This window comes from Carya illinoinensis, chromosome 16, assembly GCF_018687715.1.
Source record: "Carya illinoinensis cultivar Pawnee chromosome 16, C.illinoinensisPawnee_v1, whole genome shotgun sequence".
Lineage (NCBI taxonomy): Eukaryota > Viridiplantae > Streptophyta > Magnoliopsida > Fagales > Juglandaceae > Carya > Carya illinoinensis.
This window is the reverse complement of record NC_056767.1, coordinates 10332200-10346393: the sequence shown is the minus strand read 5'-3', so window position 1 is coordinate 10346393 and position 14194 is coordinate 10332200. Positions and strand designations below refer to the sequence as shown.

The 14194-nt window shown below is 37.1% G+C and overlaps 2 protein-coding genes and 1 non-coding gene across 6 annotated transcripts; 1 reads left to right on the top strand and 2 right to left on the bottom strand.

The window, feature by feature from the left end:
* Nucleotides 1-37: 37 nt before the first annotated feature.
* Nucleotides 38-2233, bottom strand: LOC122299521. The gene is made up of 5 exons (XM_043109879.1): nucleotides 1629-2233; nucleotides 1399-1476; nucleotides 1147-1246; nucleotides 895-1028; nucleotides 38-764 (listed from the first exon to the last, which is right to left on the bottom strand). The coding sequence occupies exons 1-5, from the start codon at nucleotides 2007-2009 to the stop codon at nucleotides 522-524; spliced, it is 936 nt and encodes a 311-aa protein (XP_042965813.1). The 5' UTR covers nucleotides 2010-2233; the 3' UTR covers nucleotides 38-521.
* A 3680-nt stretch (nucleotides 2234-5913) lies between these two features.
* LOC122300014 lies at nucleotides 5914-5997 on the bottom strand. Its single transcript, XR_006239860.1, has one exon. It is a non-coding gene; the product is annotated as a small nucleolar RNA SNOR75 (small nucleolar RNA).
* Nucleotides 5998-7350: 1353 nt separating this feature from the next.
* LOC122299316 (octanoyltransferase LIP2p, chloroplastic-like) lies at nucleotides 7351-13230 on the top strand. 4 transcript variants are annotated; one of them, XM_043109504.1, is made up of 5 exons: nucleotides 7351-9069; nucleotides 9132-9396; nucleotides 9524-9674; nucleotides 10066-10141; nucleotides 10652-10792. In XM_043109504.1, exons 1-4 carry the CDS (start codon nucleotides 8900-8902, stop codon nucleotides 10098-10100), a joined length of 621 nt encoding a protein of 206 aa, XP_042965438.1. In that variant the 5' UTR covers nucleotides 7351-8899; the 3' UTR covers nucleotides 10101-10141; nucleotides 10652-10792. The 4 variants fall into 4 exon arrangements, 3 of the variants coding, with proteins under 3 accessions (XP_042965438.1, XP_042965437.1, XP_042965436.1); XR_006239653.1 differs by lacking the exon at nucleotides 10066-10141 and adding an exon at nucleotides 11233-13230 and having other exon boundaries at nucleotides 7352-9069; nucleotides 10652-11043; XM_043109503.1 differs by lacking the exon at nucleotides 10066-10141 and having other exon boundaries at nucleotides 7352-8703; nucleotides 8819-9069; nucleotides 10652-13230.
* The last annotated feature ends 964 nt before the right edge of the window (nucleotides 13231-14194 follow it).

Genomic DNA, 14194 nt, shown 5'->3' with positions numbered 1-14194 from the left:
TACCAACAAAAAAAGAAAAAAAACATTATCAAGCTTTAAACACTTCTTTTATTTATAATTCTTTCCCAGGGAAAGAAATAGTACAATAAAATGCCATTGCATTACTCGCATGGCATTGCCTTTATGCTAAATACAATATCAAATACATGCATGTTCGAAATAATTAGACATTAATAGGATGAGAAAAACTTCAAACCAAAGGACTGGTTTGGGTAGCGAAGTATTCAGAAAATATTTTATTATTATTAATTATTTTGTCATTATTTTTCATCTATTTTTATTATTTTGTATTACTATTTATTATTATTTAATATTTTATCATTACTTTTTCACTATTTTTTCACCTCACTACTAAAATTTGGTATAAAGGATTTAATTGAAGACTCTTCTTCATTCTTCTTCTTCCTCTGTAAATATATTCCAAATGAAAGAATATATATTTGATGAACTAATGAACAAAATCTTCTTGAGGCCTGTGATAATTGGAAATACATGAACGTACATCCCGACTGGCCCCCAGGTTAGCTACCAATGCAATCTTCAATGGTATCTGATCCGGCAGAAAGTCTTGAGAGAAGAAAGATACTAGCCGAGGAAATCAGCACAGCTCCGGCAAAACAGGCAAGATCCACCCCAGAAACCAAAGGTATATTCTTTAACTTCTCCAGAACTCCCGCCTGAAGTATCATCATCACTGCATGCCCTATTTTCGATTTGGCTTGTGAAACTGATTGCATCTCAATCTCAACCCACGCCGGAAGTGTCTGCAATAAGGTACGTACAGAAAAATCAGTTATATATATATATATGGCAGTTTAGGTTAAAAGCAATCGATTGAAAGATATTTATGCATGGAAAGGTAGGCTCTGAAAGTGAAAGTGGAAGGTTAATTACCTTCATATAGAAGAGACCAAACAAGTTTGATCCGGAAAGCCGTGGCCCTTTTCCTGTCATTGTCTTTTTCCCAACAAATATCACGTACAAACCCATCCCGAACATTAGCATGGCAGTTCCTACCAGGAACATGTCTGCAACAATGACAAGCATTTAGCTCCAACAGTATTGGAGAGAGAGAGAGAGAGAGAGAGAGAGAGAGAGAGAGAGAGAGAGAGAGAGAGAGAGAGAGAGAGAGAGAGAGAGAGAAACCTATGGCTTGAATAAGAAGCTGCATGACATGTTCTTGATTGGATTTGTCTGAGAACGAGTGGAAATACCGTAAATATGACTTTAATATGGTAAAGCAACCCTGTAATTAGTTCAACAAATTAATTAAGAATGTCTCTATCATTGTTGAAAAGATCAATTATTGTCAAAACACATATAGTTCAGTATAAATTAATAATTCATTCGATCCATTTCTCTTGTCACAAGGAAAAGATGTAGCTTTTAGTTTCTTACCTCAAGGAAACACAACACCGAACCGAACAAAGATCCCACGACAGCAAATAGTGTAAAGAATCGACAATCAATTATAGCCTGCGCATTGAGATTAATTGGCGAAAAATAAGAGAGAGACAGATACTACTTTATAATGTTCTGTGCAGATAAAAGAGAGGTTTTCGTAGGAAATGTGTAGGACAAATTTTAATGAAGCTTAGATGCTTAAAAAGAACAGATTGGCGGCGTACCCTTTCAATGAACAGTTGGACGTATAATCTCAATCGTCGCCTCTGTTTCACAGCCATTGATCTCAACGTAGACATGGCAGCCTTGATAACATTTGCCACAAGAGAAGCCAGATCTGACAATAATATTCCCCGGCCGACTCGAAGTTCTGAGCTAAGGATGGGCTCCGAAGGAGCCGCCGAGGCCTTCACAGCCGCGACTGGTTTCCTCTCGCCATCCCCGGAGACACTCTTCCGATTATCAGCTTCAATAAACCCCGCCTTGCTTACACACCTGACCGTAGTCCCGGATAAAGAAGCCGACGCAGAGGAGGAAGAAGAAGAAGGAAGACCAAAAGTCAAAGGTGGCCTAGCCGTACGAAACATTAATCTAGCTGTTGCCATTGTTGTCAGATGCTGTAGTACTGTAAAATTTAGAGCTTTTCGGAAGAAGAGGTGTTGGGTTGGTTGGTCTGTCGGTCGGCCGGCTGGGGGGGTTGAGCTAATTAATGGGTCAATTTATAAGCACCTGCAGCACAGCATGAGCATGAACATTGAGGTACAATTTTGCAAGAAGATTCCCGGCATATTAGCCACGGGTTGAGGTTGGCTTGGAAATTTTTGAACGAACCAAAACTCACGTTACATCTCTCTCTCTCGTGGAGTTTCGTGCGTCCGCAGCGTGTGGGTCCGCTGGACTTCTGAGCCGAACGCTTTCACTATTCTCCGTCGTCGGCTTTGAACGCCAAATAGTAGTTGAATACTTGGAATTCTTGATGCGTGTATTGTTGCGATTGTTAGAAAATATGTCAGAAAAATATTTTATAAAATTATACTATTTACTTTATAATAAAAATAAATTATAATTTGATGAACTACATTAAATTATTTTAAGTTAAATTAATTTATAAAATTCATTTTTTATTAAAACATTTCTATTTTACCTTTTTAACGGCTGATTGCCTAAAATTTTCTTATTTGGACTCTTGAAACCCAAAATCAGAATAAATGGGATACATAAAATAAAAAAAATAAAAACTATCATATCCTAGACTTTTAGATCTTCCATCTAGAAGTTGTCACATCAATTTTTTTTTTTTTAATATCATAATTAAAATATGCTTACCGATACAGCCAAAACTTAAAAATTTTCTTTTAAGGTAAATAACTGCCGTTGCCGGCCACCGAACTCCGGCAAGTTCCATTGACTTCTCAGGATAGCAATGAATGCCCCCGTTTGAATTTGGATTGAATTAAGATTAATTCAGTTCAATCTAATTTTAAGCTGAGTTTAATATTCAGACACACAACTCTTAAATTACTAAACTTATATTAACTCGAAATTTTTTTACATGTAGATCTACAACCTTTTTGTAACTCAATGCCATTTTATTCGCGGGACTTATAACTTTTTTCAATTTTCTATAATTATATCTAAACTCATCTTAACATCAAAAAATACTATAGGTGCTACACGCCCCCCACTCCCCGCCCTCGCGTGGGGAGTGGGGTGGGGTGGGGATTTTTTTCCCACAATCCGCCCCCATCCATATGGGGGTGGGGTACCCCGTCTATTGCACAGGGTGCGGGGGTGGACCTCCATCCGTTAGCACCCTGCCCCTCCCCTCCCCAATCGATTACTACCATGTCCAGTGTCCAACTTTTTTCAAACAGCAACGACAAACCCAACACAACTCGTAGACGAAATCAAACCCCCAAAAGAAAATGAGAGTGAAAACAAAACCCAAGAATAAATATTTTAGCATAGAGTGAACTCGAAGGAGCGAAACAATCTCATTTGAAGATTTGGAAACAGGCTCCGCCCTCTGTAGTCTGTGGAGCTCGCAGACGTGTTGAAACCAACACGTCTCTTCTTTTCTCTTTATTTTCCATTCCTTGTAATTCTAAGATCCTAATGCTATCTATTTTTAAGACTGGTTTTAGTCACCATTTCCAGTGTCAATTGGTGTGGTTTAATTTATTGTAAAATTGGTAGGAGCATTAGGTACTGATGATATGTAATTAGGGGGTGTAAAAACGACTTTTACGTCACATGACCAGAGATACACCCTACATAAAAGATGTTATAATTTTTAAAGAGCACATGTGGTCTAGATATAGTGTGAAACTATTGTGCTGAATACATCAATTTAAGAGTACGTTTTTCTAGCCTTCAATTACAAGCTAATATAGATTTAAAGGGCACGATATACATCAACTTTTTTTTTTTTTTTCATTTAAAAAAAAAAAAGGGGCACGATGGGCACTTTTTACATCAAATTTTGATTTAGAATAAATTCTAATATCTATTGGCCAAGTAATGTTAGATACATTCAAGCATTTTCAGATACAGTCTTACTGTGTGTAAGTCTCAAGCACTCATTTTGAAAAAAAAAAAAGTTTCCCATAATTCTTTTTTTTTTTTTTTATGTAAATCCTAAATTTATTTACTTTTTTTTTTAAAGGAATACCCAAAACTTATATATTTTAACACTACAAATATAATTTCTTTTGATGGCATCACGAACTAAGTCCCTTTTGTATCATTTTTTATCATTGGTGCTTAAAAATAAATGTTTGGACGAAAAAGGAAAGGTAATGCTAAGTTGCCACCTAGCAATGACCGCTTGGTGGCACCAATTGGGATTTTGTTTTGTTTTTGTTTTTATTTTTGTATTTTTATATATTTTTATATTTTGAAAAAATAAACAAATACACTAATACATTATAAATTACTTTTTTCATCATTAAGTGAAAAAAAAAATATTTTTTGATAACAGGTCAAATGGAACGGTAAGATTGGGCTGGCACACTATCATTTTCCTTTGGTAAAAAATTAAGAGTATCTATGGATTCCTGTAACCAAAAAGTGCAATGTTTTGCCAGTTTGGTTGAGATGGAAAAAGCAAATCGCTTTCGACTGATTCAGTACTACATGGCTTGCGGTGCTAGCTGTTGCCACGTTACAGATGTTTTAGACGTTGGGCTGCTCTACTTTTCTCTGCGGTGAGTTGGTGTTCTCCATGGAGACATTAGCTTTGAGCAGGGAGACGAGTCCAAAGTTCCTGTGAATTCACGGTCCACGGAAATTGTTCGCAATTTGCACGTACAAATCAATCTTGCAGGAAAATTACAAAATGTACTAAGGTTTGGCCATTGAAAATTTTGATATGGAAATTTCAAGTTTTAAAATAAAATATTTATTGTATTGAGATTTAAGAAAATTAAATTAAAATTTAAAAATTTTGAATTGTTTATTATATTTTGTATGAAGATTTGAAAAAATTATAATGATGAGATGAGAATTTTAAATTTGAGATGAGAATTTTGACTTGTCAAACCGAACCGTGTCGCATCTGTTTGACTGTGCCGAATAGCATCCTCAATACACCCTATGCATGAACAAGTTGTTTTTGTATTCCATTGATCTTTGTTTTGTTCTTTCTGGGTCCCATAGTTCAAGTATGGTTCTTCAGTATATACCAATGAAGAAGAATTAGCAGCCTCTAGAACCATGAGAAATTTCAAATTTTACATAATATTCCTAAAGAACATCCCTCATTGTTTAAGTGTCAATACCCCACAATTCCAACAACTTAGTCTATTAATGGTTATGACTTATGAATCCATTCCATTGTGCCAAAATGGATTCAACATTCAAGACAGGCAACAAAGGCCATCTCCAATAATCAAAATCGAAATTTCCCCACCTTCTGGCTCCCAAAAACAATAAATCAAGAAAAGAACCTTTTCATGTAAAATATATAAAACAGTCCCCAAATTGGGCATGACCCTAATATTTGATGAAAAGACCCCAGTATCAAACTTTCAAGATCACCCTGCTAACCAAATGGTTACTAACTAGGACTGCACAACTAAGGTTCCCTCATCCCTGACATGAAAAATGAGGGAAAGATAAAATGTTAAACAGACAAGAAACTTCCAAATAAAAGTGAATAATAAGTTCTTTATCCTTGATTGTAGGAACCTCCACATATCCATTGTCCCATGACCTCTAATAATTGAGGGATGGCGAAATAGCAGCATTGCATAAAATGGAAACCTTGGAGATTGACCTTTGTATCACGCATTGCATTTGAGATGCAATTAAAAGATAATGAAAGAAAAGAAGTAAATGAGTATATCTGCATCTAGTCTCACTAAAAACATACTAAACAAAGCAAGAATGATGATGATAACAGCTACACTATACATATACTCCTGAAAAATGCTGTCATACAGATTGAATGAGATCGTAAGATAGCATTTGTTTCTTATTTCCATAGTTTTCCCTACAATAGGGGGGTTTTACTCTCAGACAAATGCCTCGATTTGTCATCAAGTTGAATGGATATAGAGATCAGACTCGTCATCATTCTCATCATCACAGAGAAAAAACCCCCACCATGCCAATGGAAATAAGACGATGTCAATCACTGATTAATCACTAAAAGGTTAGGAAACCTTGCATTCCAAAGATTAATGCACTTCTATCCATTCATTCATGCATGCCTTCACACACATACATATAATACATACCAGACAAATCCCAAAATGCAGACCTATTATCTTCTTGAGGTTTATTGAAATTGACATATTTAAAAAAAAATCAACAGAGTTGTGACTAATGCTTTGTTTACGACACATAACACAGGCGATTCAAAGCAACTCGGAATTAAGAACTTGATCTATATGAAAGTCTAAGATCTCCATACTCATATCAATGCAACATCACTTGCAAGTTCAAATTGTAGCCACCATGACCATGTCACGTTCAAGCAATGCAGACAGAAGCAGCAGACTAATTTCAAGCAGTTCAAGTTCAAGTAAGGAGTTAATCTTAATGCTCCGGTTGAAGCTAAGATTTATTTATGTAAAATAATTTTTAAAAAAACAGCCACTAAAAACAGTGCCAAGTAAATAAATTTACCATCTATATACGATTTCGGGTATTGTATGAAAAAGAAGATATGCAACTTTTAAAGCAAAGATTTACTCTTTATTGCAAACCAAAAACAGCAAAGCAGCCACTAAATGGGTTTCTATCAGACAAATGCCTCGATTTATCGTCAGGGTGAATGGATTAGAAATCGGTCTCGAACCACACAGTACGAAGTAATCGATATAGAGATCAATAGAACGAGTTGCAACAGCAATGCAGCTGACAAATCTGAAACTGAGGACTTACCTTGGAGCTGCACAGAGGTTAAATTGTGCGCAACGGCATATCAATATGCCTATGCTTTCGTTGTATTTATAGCTTGATAAGTAATCCCGCGCTTAGGGTTTACGTTTTTTCTTTTTAATTTTATTTTGCTTGCAATAGCCTCTTCTTTTTCCTAACTTTTGGATAACAATTAAATATTTAAGCCCGAATCAGGTGAAAAAGCCAATAAAAAAAATAAAAAAGAGATGAATCAATTGTTTCATATACTTACGATTAGGCTTGCACAGGAATGGATAGAACCTGCCGACAACTACAAAAATCGACCGTAAGAGTCAGGAGCCGGCCCTAACCGGTGGAGAATTGGTTGATAGGAAGTGAGAATTTGATAATACCAATGCCGGTCAGTTCAGTCTAAGTTTGAACCAGGTCCAAACCGCCGAACCAATCGATATAATATATATATTTTTATATATATTTTAAGTAAAATGACGAATAAAACCAAACGACGTCGTTTGAAACTAAGGTTTGAATAAACCCCTCTCCTCTCTCTTCTTCTCCCAATCTCATTCCTCTCTTTCACTTTCTCATTCCTCACTCTGTTTCTCATTCCTCTCTCTCTCTCTCTCACATTCACACACACACATTGCACCTCACATCTCTCTTTCATTGAGATGTCATCTCACCTCCCTCCCTCTCTCATCATGACGTGGACACGACAATGGTGTAGTCGTTGTTCTCTCCATTCTCTCTCTCATCACACCATCAACAACACCTACGAATAGATCGGATTTATGCTGAGACCGACATCGACGGTTTTCTCCCCCTTCACCAGCCGGTTTTGATTAAGATTTGGACATTTTCTTCTTATCAATGAAGTTTCCATTTTGGACCAAAATTGCACCGATATTTTTGATTTTTAGCCCTGCTTACCATAGATTCTCAAATTGTAGAACAAAGCTAAAGTTTCCCTATGCCAGAGACATCCTTTCCCTCAGTCGTTCTCTCTCTCTCTCTCTCTCACATTCGCTTGATTTCAAGATAGGTCCCTCATTCTTTCTCTCAAATCTTTTTCTGTTGGATTTTTCTTTGAAAAGAGCTTTTCGTTTGTATACTTTATTCTTTTCTTTCTTTTTTGGATTTGAGAAAAATCGTGTTGCCACAAAGTATAGAGTTTTTTGTTGTTGTTATTTTTGGGTTATGGAATTTTGTTCTCTTGTTTTGTTTATACTATTGTTTGAGTGTAAAAGCTAAATAATGAGTTGAGAGGTATGCCAGTTTTATTTTTGTATTTTTTATTTAAATTCTATTACTTTTTTATTCACTCAAACATAAATGATGAGTCTATGAGATTCGTCTTCTGCATGGAAGTAGCCATGGCGATGATGGATCTATGAGATTTGCTTGTCCAGTCTTCTCCTATCTTCTCTGAAATCCAAACTCTATCCTAACAATGTTAGTTGAGGAGAGAAGGATCGACGGGCCGGCTTGAGGAGAGGGGAGAAACAAAGATCTTGGGTAGGGAAAGGAGATCTATAGGATTTGTTCTCTACAAACACTTCTATTTTATATTTACTAAAATCCATATGTGTTGCATGTTGATTGGATGATGTAAATCCACTATAATTACCGTGTACAGCTTTTGGGTTGAAAATTTTATTGAGTTTTGCTACATACAAGCACAGTCGCGCACTAATCTGTGTATCAATATTGATTTATTCATACTTAAAATTTAAATTAACACTGTTTTCAATAAAATCTACTTTTTCACCAATCACATTACATTGGTGCACAGATTAATACACAATTGTGCTTGCAACTATATTTTTCCAATTTTATTTCTGACTTGACCCAAAGTTATCTCAAGTTGAAATAAATATTTATACAGCTTTGCTAGGTACAAACAGGGATGTGCAAGCGGCAGACAATCGGATTGTACGTGAGACTTATGTGGAATAAAAAAATATAAAAAGGAAAAAAGTTAATAACCTTTCTCATTCTCTTTCTTCCTTTTTCGTCTTTTACTTTTTTTTTTCTTGTTTGTTTTCAGTATACCCATTTGAGTTCCTCTTCGGAACGGTCGTTCTGTTCTTGGGACTTAATCAGCCACAAACCATAGAGGTGACGAGATATGGATCTCGCAGCAAATCACTTTCAAATTCCCATCTTGGCATTCCCAGCTTCCAAGCACACCGAGAAATCATTCCGGCCTCAGTCTCGCGCACCCGTTTCAAAACCGAATCAACTCTTTGATTCCCAGGCCTTCACTTCCCCCTCGACATCTAACGATCGACCAAGAACGTGAGTTTCTGTTCTTTTGCATTTTCGCAAACACCTTCCTCATCTGATCTCGAGTTATGTAGGTGCGAGTGTTTAGACTTGTACAAAGACCTGGTTCCGTACGGCGAGGCATGGTCTTGGCAGAGACGAATTGTTAGGGAGAAGAAGTCCTTGATTGAAAGGAGCCAAGATTGTCCGGACACGCTAATTATTCTACAACATCGCCCCGTTTATACATTGGGCACAGATAGTTCAGAAGAGTATCTGAATTTCGACATCAAAGATGCTCCTTACGATGTTTACCGAACCGAACGTGGCGGGGAAGTCACCTATCATGGCCCTGGCCAGGTACTCGACCCAAATTAACGACCATGTGCCCCAATCTTTTATAGGTCTTAATTTGATAACTTTCTTATCTGCTCTGTGGTTTTTGGATTTCGTTCCTAACTTTTAATGCATCTGTGTTGAACTGCAGCTAGTTATGTACCCTATTATCAATCTCCGAAATCATAGAATGGATCTTCATTGGTACCTTAGGGCACTGGAGGAGGTGGTCATCCGAGTTCTTTCCTCAACATTTTCTATCAAGGCATCTCGGCTTGAAGGTTTCACTGGCGTTTGGGTTGGTATGATTCCTAATCCTTACATTTTGTTTTGCCTGTTTGCATAATGTATGTTATCATTCTTTATGCACTACTTCAGTTTTAAGAAAACAACTATCTGCTTGAGGTTCTCTACAACTTCTATATTAAGCGACTGATTTCCATTCGAGCACCTCATAGACCCAATTTGTGGCTCTTTATGTTTGCAAACAAAACTGTGATAATTTAGTTTTTTTTTTTTTTTTTTGTCATCTTTTTCTATATGTTTAGCTTTTTATCTCTATTTTATGCAATCTGTTGTGCTCCATTTGGAAGTTGTGAAAAAAAAAGAGTTAAAAGCCATACTGGAATTTTATAGCAGCTAATTTCAACATTTCTTGATTTAATTCTTATTTCTTTCAATTCCTTATCCCAGCATCAGCAGTATTGAATAACTGTGGGACCAGATAGTGTCTACGTTTCACGTGGTCATGTTATCTCTTAACCAACTTGTGAGTGGTTAATCAGATTTTTGTTGAGCTTATGGATGAACTTTACGCTACTTTTGCAATCATATTTTCATATGTAAAGGTTCACCCTGAGATATGGTGCAATTAACCAGGATAGATTTCAACGTGGTTCAAGTTCAATATCCTGTTAATGTTGGTTCTGTGGTTCCTTTGTAATAGCAAGACGTGGCAGCACATGCTTTGAGTAATAGTTTTTTTTTTTTCTTTCATAGGTATGTTTTGAGCAATAACTCCTGGAACCATGCTGTAAACTCCCGAATATTTCAACATCTCATTGTTCTACTGAATTTAGGACCTGGACTTAGATTTTTTATTTTACTGATCTTAATAGTCTTTGATTTCTTGGACACAGGTAGAAAATATTGTCATGTCATTTTGTACAATAGTTCACCTTCATTTATTATCCTTTTTTTAATTTGTTGGGGGAGAGAAAAATGCTGAATGCTCAAGTTATTTTCATTCTCTTGATCTTTCATTTCAATTTTGCTTCAGGAGACAAGAAAGTTGCAGCCATTGGGATACGAGTATCTCAGTGGATAACATATCATGGCTTGGCACTAAATGTCACCACAGATCTAACCCCATTTCAGTCAATAGTCCCATGTGGGATTCGGAACCGTCAGGTTGGAAGCATTAAAGAGTTGCTAAAAGAACTTCAATCATCCACTGGATGTGTAAAAGCAAATGTACCTCATTACAATGATTGCCAGCTGATTGATATCACTCACACATCTTTGATCAAGGAATTTTCAGAGTTTTTTAAGCTTGAAATCCATCATATAATCAACCCCATGTTGGAGATTGAGGAAACACCACAGAGAAACTAAGTTGACGGATCTGATGCAACATGTCTGACTTTATCTGCTCAGGAATGAAATATGATAGTAAGATACTCTTGTTTTTTCATGGTCCTCTTAGTTCATGGATAAGTTGATGAACTCGGCAGCAGCAAATTTAGGATTATGCCTTAGATAACATAGAAGTCAAACTCAATTTTTAATGCTGATGTGGTACCGTAATAACCCCTTTTTTTCAAGCATATGAATCTTCTGTCTCTTTCACTGCCTTCACAGTCATATGAATCTTCTGTGTCTTTTTGCTGTATCCTGGGCTGCTTATAGCGGGAGCTTCTTCTCACTCCCCAACTTGAAAGTTTGGAAACTTGTCTATCTCAGAACTTGAGTTCAAATCCTCCTTGGCTCTTGCTTCAGAAACTGGTGGGTGTGTGACGGTCATGTCAATTGCAAGTCTTCCTTTTGTGAAACAGACTTGGGTTTTTATGGCAACACAAGGTGAAGAAACGTGTAGCAGCAGTTTTTAAGAGCCTTTTCTCAAGAAGTGGGCAATGTTGGATTCCAAACATTTTTTAAAAGAAGGAAAAGTGGAAGTGGCTCTTGCAGCCATGGGTGAAATGGGAACAGGGTTTTTGTTGGCTCCCTTGACCTTGGTCAGTTTCTTCAAGTCTGTGACAATATGAAGTTTTCTGGAGCTGCAAAAGGATCTTTGATTTCATAACAAGGTCTCAGTTAGAACTCAGTACTGTTGTATTCAACAAATGGGTGCAGATTTATTTTAAATTTGTGACACGAGCTCTGCTTGATGAATGTTTGAGAAAACTCCTCACTGAGACTTGGATTCTTGGAATGAGATTCTGGTTGGTTTTGCAGAAAATGAGGAAGGAGAAGCCGCTTTTGGAATCTTTTCCTGAATGAAGAAAGATCAAGTAGGGCCCATGAATGAGAACATTTTGTGTCAACGAGCTGGGATACGGGATTACTCCTTCTGTGGAGCATTATGCCACAACGGTTGATGTTCTTGGAATGGCACAGAAGATAGCTGGGGCAAAGGAGTTTATTGGAAATATGCCGATCAAGCCAAGTTCAGTTCGGGCAACACTACAGAAACAAGATGCAACTGAAACAAAAGGGCAACTCGATGAACCACTACAGAAAGAAGATGCAACTGAAACAAAAGGGCAACTCGATGAACCACTACAGAAACAAGATGCAACTGAAACAAAAGGGCAACTCGATGAACCAAAATCATCTTCCGGTACGAAGACGAGAATTAAAACGAAATTAAAAGGCAGAATGAGTTTGAACAAAAACAAATTAAGTATGAACGCAAAGAATCCTTGAAGATTCCAAGGGAAATACCGAAGGGAGTTTATTCATGTTCGAGCGAGGTTCAACAATACCACTGACTGTTGCTTATCTACACGGTCAGGCAATTTCTTGGTCTTCTGGTTCTTGCTATACTAAAACCAAAGCAATTGATCCTGTTCAGAAGGCAGTGAAGCCTGTTGCAGAGAGCAGTCATGATAAAGACTCCACGACTGGGACTGCTCAGAAAAAAGATTTTAGAACTGGACAAAGAACGCCAAGTGTGATATTGTACCGAAGCCGAATATGAGACCAAAAATCATACTGCTAAAATATGCAACACCCCATACATCAGTACTTCTCTGCTACAGGTCAACAAGGGAAAAGCCTTAAAACAGAGGTCATCAAGGACACAAGGTAGACGGCGCCAAGAACTCCGAAAGTCCCATCATGGCAAGCAGAGGACCACTTCTTTCTATCAATTCTGCAGTAGTAGGAAGACCGTTCAAATCTTGGAGAATAACAACCTCTATATGAAATGAGCAGCTTTGGTTCAGTCTATTGACCTGTATGACAATCGTCCAGGTGCTTCTCAAGTGCAATCTGAGCTGCACAGCCGATCAGAAAAGGAGCCACTGCTACCGGGCCTGGCAGGGCAATCATGGGTCAGGTTACATATGCTGCAAAGAGAGGGGCAATGATTGAAGCCCATTGTGAAGAAGCATGCAAAGAATCCTCTGAGACCCGTGATGAGAGCCCCGCCTCTTCGGACTAAATTGCAGATATATATGGCCTTTGCACGCGGTCAGTTACAAGCAGGAATGTTGCAATACCAATGTAGAACAGGACCTCAAACGATGAATTCACAATTTTCTGTTTTTTAAGTTTTCACCTTCTGTTCCTCTTTTCATGTTAATGTTTTTTTATGGATTTTTTTGCCTTTATAAAAAGTTTTTGGTTTTGAGAGTATTTTTTTAGTAATGTTAGATATAGTTATAAATCGTGCAAATTCTATGCAATCTTTTTGAAAAAAATTGGAGCCTCTCATGTAAAGGTGAATTTTTTAATGAAAATCTCGTGTGTTCCACCATTTTTTTTTTCTTTCCTTTCAAATTGACTACTTGAGAGTCTGAGACTTGTACATCTTGGAACTATACAAGTCATTTTCCTTTGTTAAAGCCATATCTCGTTCAACCTTCAGCAGCAGACTAAGTCCCATAGTTCCCACGGCAACCATGGTGGTCTCTTTGTGTGTGAATTGTGAGTGTGTCTCCATCTTATTCAGTCTTTGTTCTCTTTTTTTCCAGCTCTTTATCACCATCATCACGAGTTTTTGCTCTTATATCTTTTGATCTGCCCCTCCGTTTGTCTCTTTAGCATGTCAAGTCATGAGTATATTATATTATATAATAATGTTAGATACAGTCGTGAAATGCGCAAATGTCATGTAATCATTTTGAAAAAGAGCATGGTCCATTATTAAAAAATTAATTTTATTTTATGTAGGTCTCGCATTTATTCACTTTTTTTAAAAGAATTGCGCAACACTTGCGCACTTCACGATTGCAAATATTATTTATCTTTAATTAATAGGTGACACGATATTACCCGTTTAACTTGTTTAGTAATTAACTTTTATTGGGTTTGCATGGACACAACCCATTTAACCCGTTTAACTTGCTTTAATGCGTTTAACACGTTTCGTAGTAAATGGGTTGAGTTGACTTAATTTATGTCCTTCAAGCAACCATTGAAGTCCAAAGCCTATTGGGTTGTTCAAGACCGTGTTGACTCATTTTGTGAATGGTCGCTGCTTACTTGCAAAGACACTGAAATTGTCAACTACACTTGGAGCAATCCTTTGCACATTGGGAAGTTGGTTGTGGTTCATCATGCATTGTATAGACGATTGATGGCTTACGTTGCCAAAAGG

What these genes read in the sequence shown, in the direction of transcription:
- LOC122299521 (XM_043109879.1), bottom strand. Translation starts at nt 2,009, where the DNA reads ATGGCAACAGCTAGATTAATGTTTCGTACGGCTAGGCCACCTTTGACT. An exon ending in TCCAACTGTTCATTGAAAGG is followed by an intron (nt 1,477 to 1,628) that starts GTACGCCGCCAA and finishes CTCAATGCGCAG; the next exon opens with GCTATAATTGATTGTCGATT. An exon ending in TTGGTCTCTTCTATATGAAG is followed by an intron (nt 765 to 894) that starts GTAATTAACCTT and finishes ACCTTATTGCAG; the next exon opens with ACACTTCCGGCGTGGGTTGA.
- LOC122299316 (XM_043109503.1), top strand. Translation starts at nt 8,900, where the DNA reads ATGGATCTCGCAGCAAATCACTTTCAAATTCCCATCTTGGCATTCCCA. An exon ending in CCTATCATGGCCCTGGCCAG is followed by an intron (nt 9,397 to 9,523) that starts GTACTCGACCCA and finishes GTTGAACTGCAG; the next exon opens with CTAGTTATGTACCCTATTAT. An exon ending in TTTCACTGGCGTTTGGGTTG is followed by an intron (nt 9,675 to 10,651) that starts GTATGATTCCTA and finishes ATTTTGCTTCAG; the next exon opens with GAGACAAGAAAGTTGCAGCC.